General features: G+C 37.7%; 1 protein-coding gene across 3 annotated transcripts; it reads left to right on the top strand.

Annotated features, from left to right (window-relative positions):
• The first annotated feature begins 1,395 nt into the window (after positions 1-1,395).
• Positions 1,396-22,035, top strand: stx3a (syntaxin 3A). 3 transcript variants are annotated; one of them, XM_034689983.1, is made up of 11 exons: positions 1,407-1,832; positions 9,155-9,229; positions 9,358-9,457; positions 9,604-9,678; positions 9,788-9,858; positions 11,016-11,124; positions 11,218-11,291; positions 13,553-13,687; positions 15,059-15,169; positions 18,004-18,123; positions 18,914-20,757. In XM_034689983.1, exons 1-10 carry the CDS (start codon positions 1,803-1,805, stop codon positions 18,085-18,087), a joined length of 864 nt encoding a protein of 287 aa, XP_034545874.1. In that variant the 5' UTR covers positions 1,407-1,802; the 3' UTR covers positions 18,088-18,123; positions 18,914-20,757. The 3 variants fall into 3 exon arrangements, 2 of the variants coding, with proteins under 2 accessions (XP_034545875.1, XP_034545874.1); XM_034689984.1 differs by lacking the exons at positions 15,059-15,169; positions 18,004-18,123; positions 18,914-20,757 and adding exons at positions 15,430-15,540; positions 21,197-21,274 and having other exon boundaries at positions 1,396-1,832; XR_004632124.1 differs by adding an exon at positions 21,375-22,035 and having other exon boundaries at positions 1,403-1,832; positions 15,059-21,288.
• The last annotated feature ends 1,089 nt before the right edge of the window (positions 22,036-23,124 follow it).

Raw genomic sequence — 23,124 nt, 5'->3', positions numbered from 1 at the left:
TTGTCGCCAGCAGGTGTCAGCAACGATCTGTTATTCAGATCACTGTGCATGTTGGCAATAACGTTTCGTAACAGCTACTCTGCTCATTCGTTGGGACGTGTGCCTTCTACCAATGTGCACACGTATGGCATCTTTGTCGAGCACTTTTATAATGTGAAGCAAACTATTTCATATATTTTATATATCCATAATAGCATTCATTATGATCAAAACTGTACTTTTACGAGGAAGACCTGTAATTATGATATTTACAATGAGAGTATTATTACTCTTCCCAAATTGTGATGTCATTTTTCAACAACGTCATTTTTCTGCCATAAATGGCGTCACCCATTTTCAATTTCAGATATCCTGGCTGGACCAACCTTTAACTGAATTCTGCTCAGGAAAAACTCCTCCATTAGATATTTACAATCCAATTTTTACTGACTTTTTATTTTATTTCAGATATCTATAATGTGGAATTTCCCCCAAAAAAGTATGACTTGTGACAATTTGATTGTAGATATCTGACATGTTTTTCTTTTTGTTTTGTTTTTCAAGGGAGAATTATTTTGCAGATCTTAAAAGTTTATTCTGAAAATGACGTTTTGGATATCTGTAGCTACAGTTGTGGATTGGAAGATTGCCATTGTGGTTATTTACAATTGAAAAAGCAGATTGAGAAAAAAAATAATATCATGGATACATAAAACATAATCAATGATAGCAATTTGTTGTTACTTAAGAATTCAAACTGATTGCCATAGTCGTAGTTCCTTTCATCACATCACTAAAGGTACGGGAAGACTATATGATACATTTACGTACGACTCGGAATTACGACTTTTCTACACATTCAGAATGACCAAAGTGTTAGAAATAAAAATACATTGAAAAATCTAAAAATCTGATTAAATAAATCTAAAAAAAAATGGTCAACGAGTGCATCTTGAGCAAGAGAACAAGACCGTTCTGGGCAGTTCCTTATATTTAATCAACATTGCATCACACACTAAAGGTTCAGCATCCAGACTACATTGTGCCTGTAGTGGTAACACATCTTTTCACGGTTTGACTGAATATATTTAACATACTCTTATAATTTATACAGAAGTTGAACCTCTTTTGGTAGTATTGTTATCAAAAAAGAAAATAACTTTGACAGCACAGTATAGGGTAGCCCATCAATATGACATTTTTATGAATGTAATTTTCATTTCAGTGGCGTCATGTATAACGCAATAATTGACAGCATGCTAAGATGCTACGTCTAGTCTCTTTGTCTTTTCAATTACTTTCCTCTAACAGGTCAATGTCAAAGTAGTCTGAACAGGTTTAATATGCGATAAGTTATTATTCCTGCAAACACCTGAACGCATCATCGATGCAGGTGGCTCAGGCGTGGCTTCATCTCAATGGAGAAGGACTTGCGTGCGCATGCGTCAGCCAGAAAAGTGCGTTTTAGAATGATTACTGGTGGCCAGCGGAGAGACAGATTATACAGCTCTACACAACTGTTGTTTTAATCCCCCGAGCGGAGAGATTTAGCAAGGAAAAAACACTGGCTTTAAACCCAGCAGCCATATTGCATGGAAAAACGACGGAAAGACTTCTCTATTGCGAAAAAAGTCGTTTTCAGAGACACCTGTGTCAAGACTCTTGGGAACTTTATCTCCACTTACTGGCTGTGTGGGTCTATCGGACAGAGAGCCTGCCAGCTGGCTGAGGAATCCAGGGATCTGGTCTATTTTTTTTAGCAGTTTTAAACAGTGCTGTGGTTTTCTGATTGATTGAAAGGTGTAAAACTAATAATTCCAACCATGAAGGACCGATTGGAGCAACTTAAAGCGGTGAGTATTTTCCAGGAAATGTTCAATTACAATTCAGTGTCCTTTTTTCTGCACATTTGTCTCTCTGTTCCCTTTAAATGTCCTTCAAAGTGTTTTAAAAGAGAAAAAAAAGGAAAATAACTGCGATAATTCAGACTCAACATAGCCTATAACTAATCAAACCACTCGTGTGCCATGTGATAACATAACACATGATGATGGATGGTTAGGAAATGATTAAATATACAGGTTTTAGTAGCAAGTGAGTCAGAAATTCAGACATGTACTGTATATAACATGCAGCCATGATGTGTTGTGTAGTGTCTGAGATGGGCTGTTATGCAGTAAAATTAAATGTGTGATAATTACAGTCTGTAAGATGGGTTTATCTTTGGTCTTCTAAAAAAAACATGGATAGACAATATTAATAATTTATTGTAGATTGTAGAAACCCTTTCCTGAAAGTATTGCCAGTTTTTATGGTCACTGTACAAATTATAAAATGGAGCCAAGATCTATACTTCTGCACCTTTTGGTAATGAGACATAGTGAGATAACTCATTTTAATTAGGATCTCTAAAGCAGCAGAAGGAATTCACTCACTGTCCATGGGAGTGAGGCCTTGATCTAATTGAAACTCAAGTCGGGATGTGTTTCCATAGCTCCCACAAACTGCTTGCCAAATATTTGCTGTGTTTAATGTTGTTGAACTGTAGTCGGCTTTCCCCTCAGGCGCTTGTGTCTCACACACATCTGGCCTTTTTTCAGGAAAAAGGAAGTACAGACAGACAGACCCTGAGGTGGGCTAGTCTTTTGCCGGACAGTTGACAATGCTAAACACTGGTTCAAACTGAGTTCTCTTTTCCTGTTTGCCTCTTTTCCAATACTTCCCCAGCCGTGTGTGTGTGAGTGTGAGTGTGAGTGTGAGTGTGTGTGAGTGTGAGTGTGAGTGTGAGTGTGAGTGTGTGTGAGTGTGAGTGTGAGTGTGAGTGTGTGTGAGTGTGAGTGTAGGGAAAGGGAGGTAGTTAGAGGTTCATGTGAATTTGGGCTCATGCCATCACCCCCATGATGACATCAGCTGATGTACAGACTTTGGCAAACAGGAGCAAAAAAATATTATCTTGAGATTAAATCTGGACATATAACAACATGTGATACATTATACATGTGTGTAATGCTGTGGTGTGCAGTTTCCAACACGGATGTTTTTTAAAAAACACCAAGAACAAAAGTTTGGACTGATAGCTGTTTACCTCTTGGTATTTTCAAAGGTGAAGTCCTGTCCTTACTGTTTTCCCATGCACTCAGGTATCAGCACAACTAACAGGGGTAGGTGTGACAGATATAGCATGTCTCCCTCTGTGACCTGACTTGTAGATTCTGTCAGATTTGAGCTTGCATTAACACAAGTTGCGGTGGGAGTACTTTGGCTTCTGTCACTGTGTTGCTGCAAAATCTGACCCTCTCTCTGCCCTGCTGCTTTCAGGGCTAACAGGTAATATTTGACAGCATGCTGTGAAAACATCTAGAACAGGGGTTCCCAAAGTCTGGGTAAGGACCCCCTGGGAGGTCGTGAGACACAAATGGGGGTCCTGAGATGTCTTCCAGAGTTGTTTTTTTTCTACTTATCTAAAAATATTTATTATTATTATTATTATTATTATTATTATTATTATTATTATTATTATTTATATTTGTTTTCTTATATTTATCTTCCTTTTTTTAATGTTAATTATTATTATTATTATTATTATCATTATTATTATCTTTATTGTATTTTTTAGTATTTATTTTTGCCTTTCTTTGTTGTCAGATGACTCCTAAGTTTAGGGTTAGTGAACAGTTAATTATCAAAAGCATCAGTAGCAGTAGGTTAATTCATAACGGCACAGGAAACACCGACACATGCTCATATAGGTAGGTTATTTTTCTGCAGACCAGCTAAATGAAGCCACATTAAATCACTTTGAGGGACAATGGGGGTCAAGGCAGCTATATTTTGGGGGGGTCGACGGCTGAAAAGTTTGGCAACACCTGATCTAGACCATTATGTTGTTTCTGAAAACCAAAGCTCATCCCAATATATAATCTGTATAGTACTGTCCCACTGACTTATAAACATTTTGTCATGTGACAAAAACCACCAAGTCAGCCAAATTAATCGACTGAAACCCTAAGCCTGGTATTTAAATGATTCTGTATAATTGTGTATATAAAGAAAAGAGGATAAGGCCAATTGATTTAGTTTATTAACGTGTTTCAGCTCTATAACTTTAAGAAATTCAAGTTCTTCCTTTATTTTGTCTGCTCTTCTAAGCTGTCATACATTCTCCCTCACCTCAGCAAACTGTCTTCTCACTTAGCCTCAAAGTGAAGTTTATTGTCTGCGTTGGTTTCATCATTTATGATCCTTGGAGGCAAAGTCCAACAGCAAATCACCTCCCTCTTTCTTTAAGGCAAAGGAAGCAGAGGAAATATTTGGGGGAGGATAAGACAGTAAGTGAGGTCATGATTATTTGGACGTAGTTTTATTAATGACCATTACGTGATCAGAGTTCGTACAGGTCAATTTAGGCTTCTTTTCAGTAGAATCACCACAGTAATGTTGGGAATGAAAGGATCAGCTCAGTCTTTATCTTTATTTGATGTCTAAGCATGCTTTGATCACTCTTTAATGAACATTAAACTTTGATTCATGAAACTGTGTTGATAGAGCTTGTCAGTTTATTGAATTAGAGATGGAGAGGATCACATGATCTGCTAGCTTCAGAGTAATACCTCTGTCTAACCATCACCTTGTGAATTATGCAACTTGACATATGGTGTTTTGCATGCAGAGCCAGGGTAATAGGTGGATTTGAATACAGAGAACAAACCTGCAACCAAGCTAACACGCTGCACATCAGTGCACATGTGATGGACGTGTGCTTCTGTATTCTATTGTTGATGTTCGGTTGTTTAGATATTTCTCCAGTGTTTAATCCAAGGTTACACAATCTTATTGTTATGGAAACTTCAGAAAAAGAGAGGAAATCTATCTTCTCTGCCTGTCGACATTAATCATACATTTTCCAGACTCCACAAGGGCAGAGAGTTGAAAATTGGCAAAACTTTAAACTCTGTGCAACACATCAGTTTCATGCTCTGTATTGAAAAGGTGAAATTAAACCATCCCTATTGAGTAAATACATTTCATTAACCCTCCAGTTATGTTCCGGGTCAGATTGACCCATTTCAAAGTTAAGAAATATATCAAAAAATTGTAAAAAATATTTTTTCAGTATGAAACTTCTTCTGCTTGGCTTAATTTTCATAATCAACTTATTTAAAAAATGGTTAATTTAACATATTTGCAACCCCCCTGCATGTTTTATATTACATACATAGGCTACTGTTCGGGGGTCAATTTGACCCGGCAGTCAAGTATTGATTGAAATGGTTAGTAATAGAGTTAATAATGAAAAAAAAAAAATGTTAATTGGGAATTTCTTTGGGTTTTTAGATAATTGAATATGCCCCGGGACAAATTGACTCAGGAACATTATTGCTGTTCCTGAGAAATGAACATAACAGGAGGGTTAAATAAAATGACAGCTGAATACTAGTTCATGTGATTCTGACACACGCCTTTCAAACATTAGATATCTCACACTGTTTTTTACATCACCACAACTCCTCATGATGCATTGCGCAACTTTCCCTTGAACATTTGTAAAAAAAAAAAAAACAGTAGAAGGTTAACATCTTATAAAATACAATTGTTTTAGAAGTGACAGAGCTTCTCTCATGCTTTCTAACAGTTACAGTGTCACCAAGCTTAGTCATGGGGCGTGAGTTAATTGAGCAATGTTTTGAAAGGTTCCTTTATAACTTTGATAAAAACCCTCCCTCTGACTGTTCCTGTCAGTATCAGACTGATCTAAAGCAGAAGCAAGTGCCGCTGTATTTGTGTGGCCTATTGTCTGTTTGTCAAAACGCTCGTTACACATATCAGTTCCTTTCCCCCCTTATTTTTTGTTGAATGTGAGACACTGGAAGGAAGTCAGCGCCTGCTCTTATCTCTCTCTCAGAACTGCGGTTTGACGGAACAAAATGTGTTGGCCAGAGTGCTACAGCTGTATGTTGAGTGAATTATTCACTCAGAGTTGTAAAAAAAAAAAGAAACTAGCAGTGTGTCAGTGTTTCCAGGGAGCTCTGTTTTCCAACCTGTTGTTAGTAACAGCAGCTTTAAGCAAAATAGTCTTGACTAAATTTACAATTCAGATTTCGGACAATACAGAGCATCCAAAACTTCAACTAAAAAAGTCAGTTCTCAGTTGGACTAACGCTGACATTTCATTTGATTTGTACACCCCAAAGAAGAAAAGTGTATTAGAAAATCATGTGACTGCTATAAGTGCTCCAAAGAAAAGCAGAATTTTCATTCTAGACACTGCAGTCAACAAGGGTTTGTTGAGTTCCCTTGAAAAAAGACTCCCTTCATTTATCAGTTATGCAAATGTAAAGAGATTTATTTTCTGACAGCTTGATTAATGGACTGATTGCAGCACCTCAGAAAAACAACAAACCATTTATTGTATCATGTAACCTGCTGAATAAACCCCGGCATTATGTAGCTGTATTTGGACTTAGGTGAATGATTATACAGAGCTTTATGAAATGAAGTGTGATTTAGATATTTATTGAGACCACTGGTTCAGAGATACAGGCTGTGTTAGCTGATATGAAGGAGCAAGTATGTGTGTGACAGGTGTGACTCTGATCCAGGCTGAATTATCCAAACTCTCACTGTGTCAAATCTGTCTCCATACGTCAGGTGTGTCACTTTCAGACTCGGTTGCATTCATGAAATGCAGAAGTAATTAACAGAAAGGGAACAAAGTGCGTGTCCCTTGTTTCCCCCTGCTTGTAACACCGTCATAGCACAGCCTTATGATGTCTGTTTGCCCTCGGAGCACGTGAGCTGTGGTTTCTTGTATACACTTGGGAACAGGTTGAGTTCCTGGAGCCCGGCCCTCGTCCCTCACCGTGTAAATAATCCTCGGCAGCTCTGAGGTCTTTGTGTCCGACCTGGAGCGCCGTGTTGTGTTTACCAAGTGTCCTGTGTGACGTACCGATGACTTCAGAGCTGGGAAGCTTCCTGGTGGAAGTGTGAAGGGTGTGGGCTGATCAGGGCTGAGACAATATCTTACCTACCTCATGTGACACGCTCATCTGATAACCTGGAAGCAATGTTAGTACCAAGTGTTTGTTTAGCGTGGGTGGCTTTCCACCCTGAAAGAAATCCCTCTTTACTTTGGGACACAGAAAATGTCAAATATAAAATGCTGAGGATTAGAATAATATAAAATAAAAGCTACCATTAGTAAGAATTAACTTGAATCATTTTGATAGTTCTATGTACTGAAAGTCACATTTAAGGCATTTTTTCTGTTGAACGTTAAGGTGTTTGTGACGTTTACACAGTTGTTGAAACACAGAGGGAGTTCCTGGGAATGCATACTAGTTTAGTTTTTTATTAAGATTTCAAAATATTATTTAATATCATAATAACGTCCGAAACGCAAACAGCAATGAAAGCACAGGAACCTTTTAGTTCCAGGGAAAGTAGTTCTGGGGGCTAAAAGACCCCGGAACTCTTGGTTGAAATGCACCTTTAGATGATCCAAAATTGTGATAACTCTGAGCACAAATATATTATAAATGTAGCGCAATATTTATGCTATGTGTGTAAAGATAGGAAAATATCTGAGTACCAGATGTTGATACGTCATGTGAGTGGTGTTATCTACATTTGACAATGAATGTATTTTTCTTGTTGTTATTTCCTTTTTTCTTTTTTCTTTTTTTCTTCTTCAAAGTCTGAAATTTCCTGCCTATACTACTACTCCTCTTTAAGCTGTATTTCATACAAGCCAGGTACATGTGCCACCAGTTTGTGATAGAGTAAACATTTTGGGAAATCTGAAAATTAGTTTTCCTGTTGCTTATGATATGAGAAGATTAATTGACTCTCTGCTCTGTTCCGTAAATCTAAAGCCCATCCAGCTAGATGGCACATTTTTTGTGTAAAAAAATGAAGACAGTGGGAAACTAACAGTCCATTGGTCACAAGATCGACCACCATCTCTAGAGCTCACTAATTGACACTTCATCACTCGATTTTTTTTTTTACAAAAACAATCCATCTGGACCATAGACTGTATAAAATATGGACGTAGTGACATCACCCATCTGTTTCTGTTTCTTGAGGCCAATCGTCGGCGGCAGCCATATTGCTGCTGTCGAGTGATTGTGACGTAAAGAGGCGGGCTTTGAGCCTCCTAGCCAACAGCTACAGTGTTCCTGCCTGTCAATCAAGTCAGCTGTCCCTCTCATTGGAAGACTCGTAATCTCAATATCTTTGAAATTGCTGCGTTACAAAAAAATTCAACCCCCCCCCCCTTGTCTTTTGTACCAGGCTGTAAACATGTTTATTTCTGCTGTAAATATTGCCTTTTTTTAATTGGTGTGTATGTGGTTTCCGGTACTTCCGGAGCACTTCAGCATTGGACTCATATTTTTAGACCAGAGGTTGCCGCTTGATCTGGACTAGGCTGGATTGGTGGGGTCGAGGGGCTCGATTTCATGGCTGTAACAAATGAGTACGCAGGTTGTCCACTAGTAAAAAAAGAAGACTCACCTTTACGGGGTTGTTTTTTTTAAAAATGTACATAAGATTAGCCTTCAAAGTTATACACTTAAAAAAATAGAGAGACTCTAAGGTTATATATGTACTCCAGTATTGAAACTTAAATGGCTGGCATTATGAAGGACAGAGCATCACATAGTATATAAAAAACAATTAAACATCAGCTTGAGTGCTGCCCACAGATGTCTGACAGAAGTCTTTGTGATTGTTAGAAACAGGAAGTATATCCACATTTTTATGGAAATCTCTGAAAGCTTAATTTCAGTACAACTATTGGAAGATTGATTCTTGTTGTTGTTTTATTTGTACAGCACCATGTGACAAACAGTGCTTTATAGAAATCATAAAAAAAACAGAGATATATGATGTACAAGAAACACAATATGATTGAAAAAGAGACACATTTGAGATAGGATGTCAGTCAGATTAAAAGGGCACAAATATAAACTGCCTTTACATGCACAGAGGAGTGTTTGCCCTTCTGTTATTTACCACCATGAGCACAATAAACATCTGAATGAACCTTTAATCCCAGTCTGTTGATGACTTTATACGCTGAGCTTCAGCTCCATGTAATACCCAGCACACGTTCTCTGTTGCTAGCTTGACCTCTCATGCTCTTCTGATAAAGCCTTTATTTTTGTTCTGGTAGACGTGTGATCAAGATGACGACGAGGTGGAGATCGCTGTGGACAATGCAGCCTTCATGGACGATTTCTTCTGTCAGGTCAGCAGCACTTTGATGCATTATTGTTTTTATCAGCTCAATATTAGAATTGTTATGATTGAACACGTTCTAGCATGTTTTGTGAGTGCCGTTTAATACAGCTGAGACTGATGTTGTGATGGTTTCAGATTGAGGACATCAGGAGCAGTATAGATAAAATTGACGAGAATGTGGCTGAAGTCAAAAAGCTTTTCTCGGTCATCCTGTCTGCTCCAACATCAGATCAGAGTAAGATCATTTACTTCTCCTCTCTTTTCTCCTCTTTTAAAATAAGCTCAAAGAAAGACAGTTTTCACTTTAAAAGTCAATCTGTATGCCAAGTATCGTCTTCAACACAGATGACCATGATTTTCTTTATGTCTCTGTATTCTCAGAAACACAAGATGACTTGGAGGCAATCACCAATGACATCAAAAAGATGGCCAACAACGCAAGAAACAAACTCAAGAGTGAGTCTATCTACCTCTGGACTGAATACTACTTGAGAATTAAATAATGATGTGAGGTGCAGTTTGTTTTGCAGCTGTTGATCAGTCTTTTATTTGGATTTCTTCTCAGCCATCGAGAGGAATCTGGAGTCTGAGGAGCAGGAGAGGGTGTCGGCTGACATGCGAATACGTAAATCACAGGTAAATGATGTCCATCTAAAGCTTCAGGTGGCCTCTTTTCAGTCCTTGTTTGAAGGAGCCCTCTTTTTCTAATGCACAATGTCAACACTTTTGAATTTGAGTGTGATTATTTAGATTAATCCCTCCTAATTTAAATAAATAATAAGACCCAACTAGGGTTGCAAAAGGGTGGAAAACTTCCGGTAAATTTCCATGGAAAGTTAAGCTGGGGAATTCTGTAAATATTCCAAATTGGAAACTTTCCATGGGAATTATGGGAATTATGGCAATTTACGGGAATTAACTGGGAATTGAGGGTAATTTAATTGAAAGTTAACATATCCAAGCATAAATATTAGTTTTGTTATAACCCATCCAAAATAGAAATCATCTGTGCCTGTGATGGAGGAATGCACAGTGCATGTAGGGGGCGTGGTCTCAATAGCCCTGCAGTAAGCAGTGTGCTATGTGCATGTGATTGAGGAATAGCATAGATATTCAACTGTACTTGCATGAAATCTGGTTGTTTTAGTCAGGATTATGCTAAAATATATTTTCCCCAACTATATTTAAGTTCCCTATTAAGAGCCAACCTTCAATTTAGTAAATTCCTGGTTTATTCCCATTCATTCCCATGGAAAGTTTCCAACTTTGAATATTCCTGGAATTTTGCAAACCTTGATCCAACACTATTTACTGTGTACGTTAAGTTACATAAGTACAGAGAGAGAGAGAGTAGATCAAACATAACTGGCCACATATAGAATTAAAATATTTTAAGGGTTTGCCGTATGTTTTTGTTGATTGTTACTGTTCTGGTTTTTGTTTTGTTTTTAACTCTGTAAAGTACTTTTGAATTGTTCTTGGATGAATAGTGCTCTTTAAATAAACTTGCCTTGCCTTTCCAGGAGATCAAATATCCTTTACCTGTGTTAAATCTAAAGGGCTTGGTGTATGATTCTGTTCAGATAGGTTACTCTAAAAAACAATTACAACAGCATAAGCAAACTGAATGTCTGTATTATGTGTTATTTTTCACAATGTATCTTATAGTCCAAAATTATACACTTGACATTTCAGCAATGTCCGAAAGTTGCTGCCTGACTTGAAACAGTTTATCTGAACTCACCAAGATTTTCTCTTTGCCAATCACTTACTTTTTTTTTGCCGTCTCTCAGCATGCAGTGCTGTCCAGGAAGTTTGTGGAGGTAATGACAAAGTACAATGAAGCCCAGGTGGACTTCAGGGAGAGGAGTAAAGGACGTATTCAGAGACAGCTAGAGATCAGTGAGTTACACCTCCTGCACACACGTGGCCACAGAGTCATGGGATTGTCCCACACATGTTGAGGTTGTTAACCATTTCTATTTCTCTCTCCAGCTGGAAAAGCAACAACAGATGACGAGCTGGAGGAGATGTTGGAGAGTGGCAATGCTGCTGTGTTTACTGCAGGGGTAAGAGTGTATGTGTGTGCAAGCATGCATTTAGCACGTTTTATTCCCTTTGCTTTGGCATTAATGATGATGTGGTAAAACTGGAAGAAAGCCCATCTGCTCAGTGAAGGTTAGCTGGTTAAAGATTAGCTGTGGTTGTGATTTGGTCCATTGGACTCAAAGACAGTTTGCTTTCCTGTTCCTTCTGAGGTGCTTCGACCCTCCTTTTCCCCCAATGCCTATTTAACACTTGACAGTAAGTAGGTCAGATGGAAATAAGGGAGGTTTACTTAGAAGTGAGGATTTGTTACTTTGTAAATGTCTGCACGTCATGACAGAGTGTACTGTGTGGTGTTCGCTTTTCAGAACTTCTTGAACTGTCCGAGAAACATCAGACAAGCACATGTGCACCAAATATACCAACTGGTGGTTGTTTCCAGTAAAACTTGAGAACAGTTACTTGCATAAGGCTACACAACTTGTCCTGACATTCACAGACTTGATAAGAAATAAATGCCTCCCACACATACAAAAGGTTTATTCATGCTGATATTATGTTTTGAGAGTGTTGTAGACAGAATAGCTTCAACAAAGACAAACTGCAAATGGTAGATTATCTCAAATGATTTAGGGAGCTGGTGTTTCTTTCATAATTATATTGAAGTGACTTAAACCCCCCTGTTATGTTGCGGGTAAAATTGACCCATTTTAAAGTAAAAAAATAAAATAAAGAATTGTTAAAAGTATTATTCAGTTATTGTTATTAAGGGGTATTCAGAGGTTCCTTCCATCTTAGGTAATATATGAGTTCCAAATCAACTAACTACAGCATAAAAATCTGGGCAGCATGTGACAGAAGAGGTGTAATTTATCAACATCACTACATAAAAAAAATAAAATTCAAAATGTAAAATAAAATAAACTCTATGACATGTCAAACTATTGTATTTATATTTAGGGCTTTCCAATGTACATTAAAACAAGTTTTAACACGAATTTCATGAAAAACGAGTGAGTTATCCTCATTGAACCATGATCTGTGAGGATTTAAGAACACAATTGCACTAAATATTGATTTAAATGGTTAATAATGGAGTTAATAATGAGATTAAAAACATGTTTATTGGGATTTTTGGGGGGTTTGACACTTTTGGATTATTAAAAATGCCCTGGTTCAAGTTGACCCAGGAACATTATTGCTGTCCCTGAGAAAAGAACATAACAAGAGGGTTAAGATAGGTTGAGTTTTAAAGCATGTATGCTGAAATGTAAAATAATCAACACTACTATACCAAAATCAGAACTGAACAGCACACAATGCAATGTCAATTTTACATACAATTAGCATTAGCGAAAGAAAAACTAGCATCAATCAATGTCTAAAATATGCATTTTCCTAAAGCATTTGATATACATAGTCAAACAGTATATTGGTGTTAGTTTTCTCAGCAGGGATCTTATTATAAGGTTGATTTACCTCTAATAGTATTATAAGGCCGTACTCCAGGACCTGCCGTCTTATTTATTGACTCCTAAAGTTGTCACTGCCGGTAATCTTCGATCCCAATTTATTTTTTGTCATTCCTCGGACTCGCTCTGTCTTTGGTAAAAGTGCTGTTAATGTCTTTGCTCTCTCTTCTTGGTTTGAGCTTCAGGGTCACCTGAAACTGGATTGTTTAATTCGATTGGAGGATTTTAAAACTAGAATAATGGATCATCTGATCAGCTTGTGCACATGTTTTTAGAGCTTAACACTGCTAATTTATAAATTGATGTAATAGTTACTTGTCACTATATGTTTTGTCCTGTTCTATTTGTGAAACTTTTTATGCTGCTGTCTTGGCCAGGACTCCTTTGTAAAAGAGACTTTGTATCTCAATGGGACTGTTCCTGGTAAAATAAAGGTTAAATTAAAAAAAATATATATATATATATTAACTGTTTACAATCAACACATCACACAAACCATGTGATACTTTAGCCTGGCTCTCAACTACAGCCTTCGCTCAACCGCCAACCTAGCAGTGATTTGTGTCTGTTTACTGAGCCAGACTCTTAATGTTAAATGTTTCTTAGTCAATGAGCTTGCAATGTTATATCAAACTCTTTTCATTTGTTGTGAAAACAGCAGCATCAGAGAATTTCATACATTTTTTCATATCTCTCATAAGAATCACAAGTGTTTCATATGAAACAGGCCAAAGACAGATCGTCATCTAGACTCAGTTGTTGGTCTTTGCTGGTCCTCCTGAGAGGTAACAATAAACCTCTCCTCTTCATAGATTGTGGACTCTGGTATCTCTAAACAAGCCCTGAGTGAGATTGAAGCCAGACACAAAGACATTGTCCGTCTGGAAAGTAGCATCAAGGAGCTCCACGACATGTTTGTAGACATCGCCATGCTGGTGGAGAGCCAGGTATGGTGATTTGTTTCTACCTGCACCTCACTCCTCGTCAAGTTTAGAAGCTTTGTGTCTATTTCATTTATTTATCCTCTCTTGTCATTCATTCTAAACCTTTGTTAATTTCTTCCTGCATTAAATTCTCTCTACTGTTAATCTTTTCCTGTCTCTGCCGTGTGGTGACTGTCAATCTGCATCCATCTCTTTTTCCTCTTTTTCAGCTTCATGCCTTTTTTTCTTCCTCTCTTTACGCTCCTTTTGCCATCAACACCTCCCATCTCTTCACCCAACATTGGTGATTCCATTGTGATACATTAAGTAAGACGTATAAAAAGAATCTGTGTACACATTACAGCTGACCTCACAAACTTAAAAACATGTCAAAAGTCTAATTACATATGTCTTGCTGCTTGCACCATGCTCTCTGAGGGAAAGGCTTGCGTGAGGTAAGGGACACACTCCTGCTGTGTATGTAGTTTTCTCAGGAAACGTTTGTGCCTGAAACATTTTATTTCCAGTTCTCATTTTCTCAGCCAGATGTGTTTATGTATGAATGTCGTCAGTGGTGGACACTAACAATGTAAATTTACTTGAGTACAGTACTTAAGTACATTTTTTGAGTATCTGTACTTTACTTGAGTATTATTTTTTGGGGTAACTTATTACTTTTACTCCACTACATTCAGAAGACAATTATTGTACTTTTTACTCCACTACATTTCTATCAGTGCTCTAGTTACTCACTACTTTTGCTTTGAAGCCAGCTCATGAATTTCCTTCTCTTTTCTGAAATCTGATTCCTAAGACAGTAAAATGTGATTGTGTAGTTCTGTTTGTCTCAGTGGTTTAGCCATACCTGTATATTGTGCATCTCCATGGTTTAATGTGGAGCAAAAACAGAGAGAATTATACTCAGATCAGGCAGTTCATTCAGAGGTGGTAATGATGTCTATAATTCTCCACCTGAGCACCCATGGTCATATCTTCAGCCCGTGTGTGCATTTCAAACTAAGTTGTCTGTGCTTGGAGTAACTTAGTTTCTGTTTTTAATCTGTGGTATAGTTTTTAGAGATTTCAAGTAATGGTTTCTAAATAAACATAATGTAACCAAATGTACTCCTATGTAGTGAAAATACAACGTTTTGAGATTTTTTAAGAAGTACTTTGAATACTTAAGTATTTTTAAAAGCAAGCACTTCAGGACTTTGACTCAAGTAAAAATGTGACAGAGCAACTTTCACTTGTATTGGAGTAACATTTGACCTGAAGGATCTATACTTTGACTTAAGTAATGAAGCTGTGTACTTTGTCCACCACTGAATGTCGTTCAATGTACTCTACTTGTCCTCCACTCCGTTTCTGATTGTTGTTTGTGTTGTTTTTCAGGGTGATATAGTAGACAACATAGAGCAGAATGTGTCCAAAGCAGAGGATCACATAACAGTGGCAAAGGAACAGACCAAAAAAGCTGTAAGGTACCAGACAAAAGCACGCAAGGTAAAGTAGCTCAGCTCACTGCTGCACCAGTCTGCTTCTGACGTCTTCTGTATTTTTTTTCCTACTTCCTTACTCGCACGTCTTTACAGTTTGACACATTGAACACAGTGTGTGTACAGATCACACCCTCACGCCAGGCAGACACAATCCCAATCACACCCAACTGTTGCATTCTTAGTTTTTCTCTCTCCTGCTCTTGTTTTATTTATTTTTTCTTCTGCGTCACTTCACCACCTCTGATGCCATGACCCCCATGTTAGGGAGGAATGATCGACAGGATCGAGAGCAACATGGACCAATCAGTGGGCTTTGTAGAGCGGGCCGTAGCGGACACTAAGAAAGCTGCAAAGTTTCAGCAGGAGGCTCGCCGTGTGAGTGAATACAGATGGGAGCAGCAGTCCGGTTTCTCAAAAGCAGTCATTTAATCGTTCACAAATGAGCCTGAGATGAATGCTCTTCAAATCCAAATGTTTGATTGGCCTGTTTTGACACAATGTAATGCAATGGCACAGCGCTGGGCAAACAAATACATGTGAGCGCACAGTCTTGGTTGATAACTTCTTAACATTAGTGACTTATTTTTACTGTTTTCTTTTCCATTATGGCAAAGAGGATAGAAATGCTTACTTTTAACGTAACTTTTGATGGAGAGTTGTGAAATTCTGATTCTCCATGTACTATTTCAGAATCCTTCAAACTGGAGTATCTATCACTCGAACTGGCTACTCTAGATTTGATTATCGGGTGTCACCAGGACTAAAAAAACAGCAAAACTGCAGCCTATGTTTGTTAGAAGATACACTAGCGGTCAAAAGTTTTAGAACACCCCAATTTTTCTAGTTTTTTATTAAAACTATGCAGTTCAATGTCTTATTCTGCTCTGAAATGAAAACATCAAACAAATAAACAATTGAATTTCAAAAATAAATCATGGAATCAATTAATAAACCAAAATGTATTCTAAACTTTTGACTCATCGGAGTAGCCACCTTTGGCACCTTTTTCTTGCCATTTATTAACACATTACTTTCTAGAGTACAAGGCTGTTCAAATATTGCTCACGAGGGTATGGTACCACAGTGTGTTCCAACACTACTTTTATGCAGACAGTGGGATTTGGAAGTAATCAAGGAACGTTGGGACACCTATAAGAATTGGTAGCACCAACTTTCAAGGCTTGACTAACCTCAATTGCTGCAGAACAGCAACCCATTTCTTGTTGCCTGAAAAAAGGCCTTTTCGTATAATTCTGAAACATACATTTTTCAGTTTTGGGTGATCTTACCCTTTCTTTTTTACCTCTAGGCAGTTCACCACTTACCTTTGTACCATTTAAAGCTATTCAATGGACATGAACTGCTTGGATTTCAATAAAAAAGTGGAAAAATTGGGGTGTTCTAAAACTTTTTACCAGTAGTTTAAAAAGAAAATGCTTTTGGGAAACCTGTCTGTAAACAAGAAGATCTCCCCCACCATGAAGACCCTGAACGTCACTTTGATCCTTGATGGTTCGTGAAATCCCTCTTACCTGTTCTGTTCCCGAGTCTCCACCACTCTGTAGCTTGTGGACCCCTGTGATTTGAAACCCACTGACCTACCAAACCACTTGTGCACATAAACATACACACACTCACATAGCAGCAGCATCCACACTCTTTTCTTTCTGACTTTTCTCTTCAGTTTTAACTTTCACTTTTCTTACAGCTAGTTTGAAGATATCACAAGCTGGTGGTAGTGTGTGTGGAATAACCTTTCTATTTACAGATGACCATAAAGTCAACACTGCTGTGCCAACAGACAACAGGATTATCAAACTTTAGAAAAAGAATGACACACTGAGTTTGTTAGGTTACCAAGCTACGGAAACAATTATTTGACAGCCACAGAACCAGCTGTTGTTTCTGTGTGCTGCCGCTCCCTCTTACAAAAGTAGTATAAATCCTCCTGAGACCAAGAAGAAAAAAAGTTTGATATTCCTTTTTTTGTTTCTAGATAATATAAGTATTGGGGTTGAAAGAAACATATTACAGAAAAAAAAATTAAATAATGTTGTTAATTTAATTTTTATCATCTGTCCCTTGTAGCAGACATTAGGTCTTGATAAGTCACAGAATGTAATTATATTATTCCAAGGATTTGTGTATTTCTGTTAAGAATTATGGTCATTTCATGAACATTAAAACACTTATATAGTGGGAACACATCAGAACATTAACATATAATTTTAAAATCCATACTCAACCCTTGAAAGTCACCCTCACTCAGCCCTCTGCTTCCTGGAGTACTGAAATTGGTTAAACACAGATGTATTTAGTCCTGCTGTCCACTACAAAGGACACTGAATGAACATTGTGTTTTGAAAGGGTTAAAATGACTGTACATTTGTGACATCTTACTAAATTGAGTTTAAGACTCTTACATTGAAGAATCAATTTGATTATTTACAAGAGAAACATGATGTCTGCAAAAATAATGATCCCTCACCTCCTTTGGTGCCATAAAATGTGAAAGCTGAGTTTGCAGCCATTTAAAAAAGAAAGTTCATGTGCTCTGTTGGCCACACCCCCACAAGTGAGACATCATTAGAAGGCCCAGGATGTCCTCTTCACAGGACAGTGGGGTTTTTACAGACTGCATATATGGTGCTTAACTTAGATGGCTAAAATGCATGTCCTCCACAGAGGACAAAAATGAATTGCCGGGTCTCAGGAGGATAACTATGTGACATGCTGTATTTTGTTCCACAACCAATGCACTAATGTATGAATGATGGATAAACTTGTTTGTCGTGAACCATCCTGATGTTACTGTGTGCACTTTGTTGTTCCCAACAGAAAACAGTGATAATAGTGGTGGTTGTGGTGATCTTGCTGGCCTTGCTAGTTCTCATAATTGGGTTGTCAGTGGGATTAAAATGAAGCCGATGAGCTATTTGAACAAGAGGAGAGCTAATGGTGAGTAACTCTGGAGCAAATAACCTCTGTAACGCCACAATGGGTGGGTGTAGGTGGAAGGCTTGGTTTGGAAGCTGCTTTGCATGCTCTTTATCTTCAGGCTCTGCATGTTTGTGTGTTTTCTTCTTATCCTCTGGGTTTAAGTGAGGTGTGTTTGTTTGTGTTTGAAGTTCTTGGGTGTGTGTTTTTTCTCCTATTCTGCAGCACTTGTTCCTGGTTGCTGCTGAACTAACAAAGCACTGCTAGTGGGGAGTTAATGGTACAAATTTTCAGCTGGTGCTTGGTTTGCAGGTTCAATGTCCTCACTTGATGCGGTATGCTCATAAATCCTTCACCTAAAATCAAATATTATGGGATGGTGCGTCCCTCAGGCTGTGACAGGCAGACACATATTTAGCAGCCAGAAGAGCTGCTGACCCTTCCCCCAGGAGAACTGACAGTTTCTCTTCTGGGGTTAATGTTGGGAAGTTTGGTACTATTTTAGTAATTTCCCTGTAGTGGGAATCTCTTAGTAAAGAGAACTTGCTACAGTGGAGGAGGAAGTGCATCTCTGTCTCTATGTCCCCTGTAGAGCAGACAAAATTCAAATAGCTTTATTGACATGAAAGTTAAAACAATATTGTCAAAGCAGAAACAAAATCACATCAATCACAAATAAATCAACAAGAGTTTACAACAATTAATATCAAAGCTTATTCAAGATAAAATAGTATATTCCATATATTTACATATTAAAACAGAATGATAACAACAGGATGATTACAGTGTCTCTCTCTGTCTCTCTCTGTAGAAGATGATCATCATTGGAGCAGTCTGTGCTGTGGTTATTCTCACCGTCCTCCTCATTCTCACACACTTCAGCAGTATGTTCATCATATACTTCATCCTACCCTCCATCAGCCGTCTCAACGAAAAGAAAACGATACTGAACACTCCGCACTAGAGGTCTAGAGCTGCATGACCTCTGGGGACAAAATAATACTTAGAAGACTTGAAAAACTGTAAAACTTTGTGACCTTAGTCCAATCAGAACAGTCCTTCCTGCTCTTTGTGGGTCTGTTTGACTCCCTGTCGTAGCTTTGACAGTTTGAGGATGCTCTGCTGCAAATGAGGACATGAAAGTGAAGCAGACACAAGGTTCTACCTTTTGTATTGCTGTGGAGGTAAAAGGGGAATTAGGAAAAAAAAACGGACCTTAACACCTCTCGTGTGTCACCAAACATTTCATTTTCAAACAGTCAGTGCCAGTTTCACCATCTGACCCTCTTGAGGCCTCATGGAAGCACCTCCTTCATCGTCATTTCATGCCTTTATGAGCCTTGACACATTGTGTGATTGAAAAGCTAGCTAATGTAGCATCACTGTATTGGGATTTGTTGCTTTTGGGAAGTTCCAGCACTTTCACATTTCAAAATGAATCTAATGTAATTAAGTTTTGATTTTAATGTAAATAAGTGTAATATTTTTGTTCATTTTTTGTTTATGTTTAGCCCCTAAATATGGCTCAGATTTTAAACTTGAAGAATATCTGTGCGAGTGGAGCTAAGATAAGCAAGCAAGCACAAAACACAGGCCAGGGGGACTGATATGCATTCCTTGCTTAAAGATGTAACTAAAAGCTGTAACACCTGAGAGAAATGCCAAAGTAAGCGTTTTAAAGAGTGACAGTTACAATGCTTTACAAAAAGAGGCTCTAAAAACGTATGATTTTAGGCCACATGGCCTAAAAAAAAGTTACACTATCCTTCTCCCTGTATGTGCCCGTCTTTGTACTTATGGGACTTTGGTTAATGTGTTGCTGGTAAAGTTGCACATATGGAAATAAGTGTAAATTAACACTCCATCATACAGGAAGGTCTCTAATGTTGGCTCTGTATAAACGTGAGGTTTCCATTTTAGGTCTCACACACAACTCAAGTTTTTGCTATTTGAGACCACAACAGTCTATTACAACAGCTCTGCAATAAATCCTGCTTTGTATTCACGTAGGTTATATTGTTTTGGTTTGTTAAAACAGCTTTAGACATATGTTAGTTAAACTTCACTGATAATTTTGTGGCATTTTGTGGGGCTTTAGAATTCCAAAATAATAAGAGGTGTTTCAAATATTTTGTCCTGCTCTCACTCATATGAACAGAATATAGAAACACCTTGCGGGACATCTATTTACAGAAGTCTGTTTTATATAACGTGTGTAAATAAACCAATGCAAACTAAACAGGATGTATTACAGTGCTGTTGTATTAAATTGAAAACTCAACTGAACCTAATTCTGCAATCACCAAAATGATCCATTATTGTCAATCAGGAGGGGATTCGGTAATTTGTAGTGGTACAGTGGTAGTTTCTGTCAGACCAGAGCCTGAATGAAGCCCACCATGCTGGTTGTTTTTGGAACTCTTGAAAATGAGAGCCCGCTCCCCCTCGGCCTGTTTTTATGACCACATAGTCAGCTCTTTTGGCTCCAGCGTTCAGTCCTAATGTTTCTGTGAAAGTCCTGTCTTACTAAACACCACTATAGGAGTGAGCATAGGCTGCAATAAGAGAAGGAGATGCTGAAGATGTACAGTGTTAATGTTAAATTAAGACACCCATGATTGAATGGAAATTAAAGATGCTATGGTTTTTAATAACTGACTGGCTTTGTGTTTCTCTGTCCTGCTGCTGACAAATTGTAAATCTGTAACTGAATTTTACACTTTTTGATGACCTCTTGTTAAGGAAGAGCTGTGTGACTGTTTTTTTAATGTGATGTTTGTAGCTGTTGTCAGCAGATTGCTGATACAGTATGTTAACCACTGTGCTGCAAAGTACCGTGGTTTATGAGGTTGCATAAGTGCGAATTAGGAGGTAAGTTTGTCTTTTTCACACATTAGTTCTCTCTATACACACAAGTACACACATCCTAACCTCTGTGACCTACCCCTCCTTTTACTCAGTCTTGATCTCAATCCAACCTTCCCGTAAATGTGAATCATTGTGTAATGTGTTAAACCAATTTGTGTGGATGAAATCTTAATTTCTTATTCCTGCTGTTCTCTCACTTTTGTCTTCTTTTTGATTAAACCAACAGAAAAAGATGATGATTACACTGTGCTGTGCCATCATAGGGATCGTTGGGTTCTCCTATCTCTACAGCTTCTTCTCGTAAAAGGTTTTACACAGGTAAAATCACTTGAGTCATCTATGAACTCTGATCTTTCATGGTATATTTTGGAATGATAACGTGTTTTCTTTCTGTCTTTGTGCAGCGTTCCTGTGATGAGATGATTTTATGAAAAAAAGAACATTTCCTGAGGTGCTCCCCAGATTTCATTGCCCTACTTATCATTTGAATCTGCATTAAAATCTTATAAGGTATACAAATTGAATCTTAATCTGTCCTGTGTTACCCTCCATATGACCATTTAAATTTGATTCATTTTCTCCCTGTATGGAGTGTTTTAAAACGTGTTTTAACTGTGTACATTTTCTCAGTCTGCTTGTAAACCAGGTGGTTCAACGTGTGTTTGAGTATTATTGGGAGTGTGATTTAACCCCCCCTGGTGGCGCTTAAAAGAAACAACCATAAATGTATACAGATGTAATAAGAATTGTGACATCAATTTCGGATTTAGTAACATGACAGTAATAATACTTTAAAATAATGATTGCGCCGTTTTGTTTCACTTTGTATGCACACACTTTGCTATGCACTACTTTAAAATATAGGCTTCAAGAATATACATAATTTTCTGACTTGTCTGTTGTCATAATTTGATTACATTTAGAGTGATTTTTGTTGTGTGTGATTTGTTTGTATGATAATTTGCTGCAGAAATGCATGTATTGATGGTTTTTCTTTGAATCGCTCACAGGCTGTCTTCCACCCAGCAAAGCCTGTTATGTAATAAAATATTTCTGTGCGTTGTACCAAGTGGTGGTGTCTATCCTTTGCTTCTTGTGCTCGATGGTTTATATTGAAGACGCCTTTGTAACCGGCTTTTCACTAAAACATGCCTTCAGTTTTTACAACATCACCCGTGCTGTTAAACCCTTTAAATATTAAAGGGGAAACCACAGCAGTTTGATGGTGATGCGCGACAGAACATCCTTGTAATAGAAGCTTCCGTGACCTCATTTCATCCATCTCGCTCTTCTTCCTAACTAGAAACAGGCTCAGCCCATCAACACCCCCGGGGCGGAGTCTTCACATGGTTGCGCTCGTTTTTCTGTCTCGTACGTGGGGGATAACCACAGGTCTCTGGAACACGGATATGATCTGATAAAACTGTGGTCGTTCATTGATGGCCTGTCAGAGAAGAAATCTTTTAATACAGCAGGCAAGGTGATTAGGATACAGCTTGGTTGAAAAGACGAGCATATCAAAAAGGCTTTATATAGCAAATCAAGTGGGACCTGTTATATTAGCCTATTTAAATCTCATAGTGAATTGTGCATTAATATGAAAAGTCCATGCAGTGAAATGATACATTTGACCACTGAAAAATAATTAAACACTTTTGTTTAGAAACTTTGAAAACATGGGTAAAAATGTAGCCACACAATGTATCATATATTTATGACAACAGTGTGTGAATATCGCTTGAGTGGATCATTTTCATTTTTCACGTCTATTAAACTAGGTTTTCCCAAAACAACATAAATAGTGTCCGAATAGGAATATTAGCAGGTTACAGAAATAATGAGAATAGTCAAAGCTGCACAAAACACTTTAAAACAACAGAGTACTTGTACAACATGGCAGAATAACAATTCAGTAAAAAAAACACCTGAAAAAGAACTAAGAATGGATCTATTCACTCAAGAACTTAATATTTTCCCCAAAAAATAAAGGACTTGTATTATACTTGAGTGTTTTTTTTTATTTTGTCTAAACACCAGAATGCTGCTTACACACTAATACAGTAATAAACAGGACAGGAGAATACAACAATGTACTTACATAGTTAACATTTTAATAACAATAATAATAGTAGTGATAAAATAAAATAAAATAAG

This window comes from Notolabrus celidotus, chromosome 8, assembly GCF_009762535.1.
Source record: "Notolabrus celidotus isolate fNotCel1 chromosome 8, fNotCel1.pri, whole genome shotgun sequence".
Classification (NCBI taxonomy): domain Eukaryota; kingdom Metazoa; phylum Chordata; class Actinopteri; order Labriformes; family Labridae; genus Notolabrus; species Notolabrus celidotus.
This window is presented reverse-complemented; position numbering and strand designations above follow the sequence as displayed.

What these genes read in the sequence shown, in the direction of transcription:
- stx3a (XM_034689983.1), top strand. Translation starts at nt 1,803, where the DNA reads ATGAAGGACCGATTGGAGCAACTTAAAGCG. An exon ending in CGCAAGAAACAAACTCAAGA is followed by an intron (nt 9,679 to 9,787) that starts GTGAGTCTATCT and finishes ATTTCTTCTCAG; the next exon opens with CCATCGAGAGGAATCTGGAG. An exon ending in TGCGAATACGTAAATCACAG is followed by an intron (nt 9,859 to 11,015) that starts GTAAATGATGTC and finishes GCCGTCTCTCAG; the next exon opens with CATGCAGTGCTGTCCAGGAA.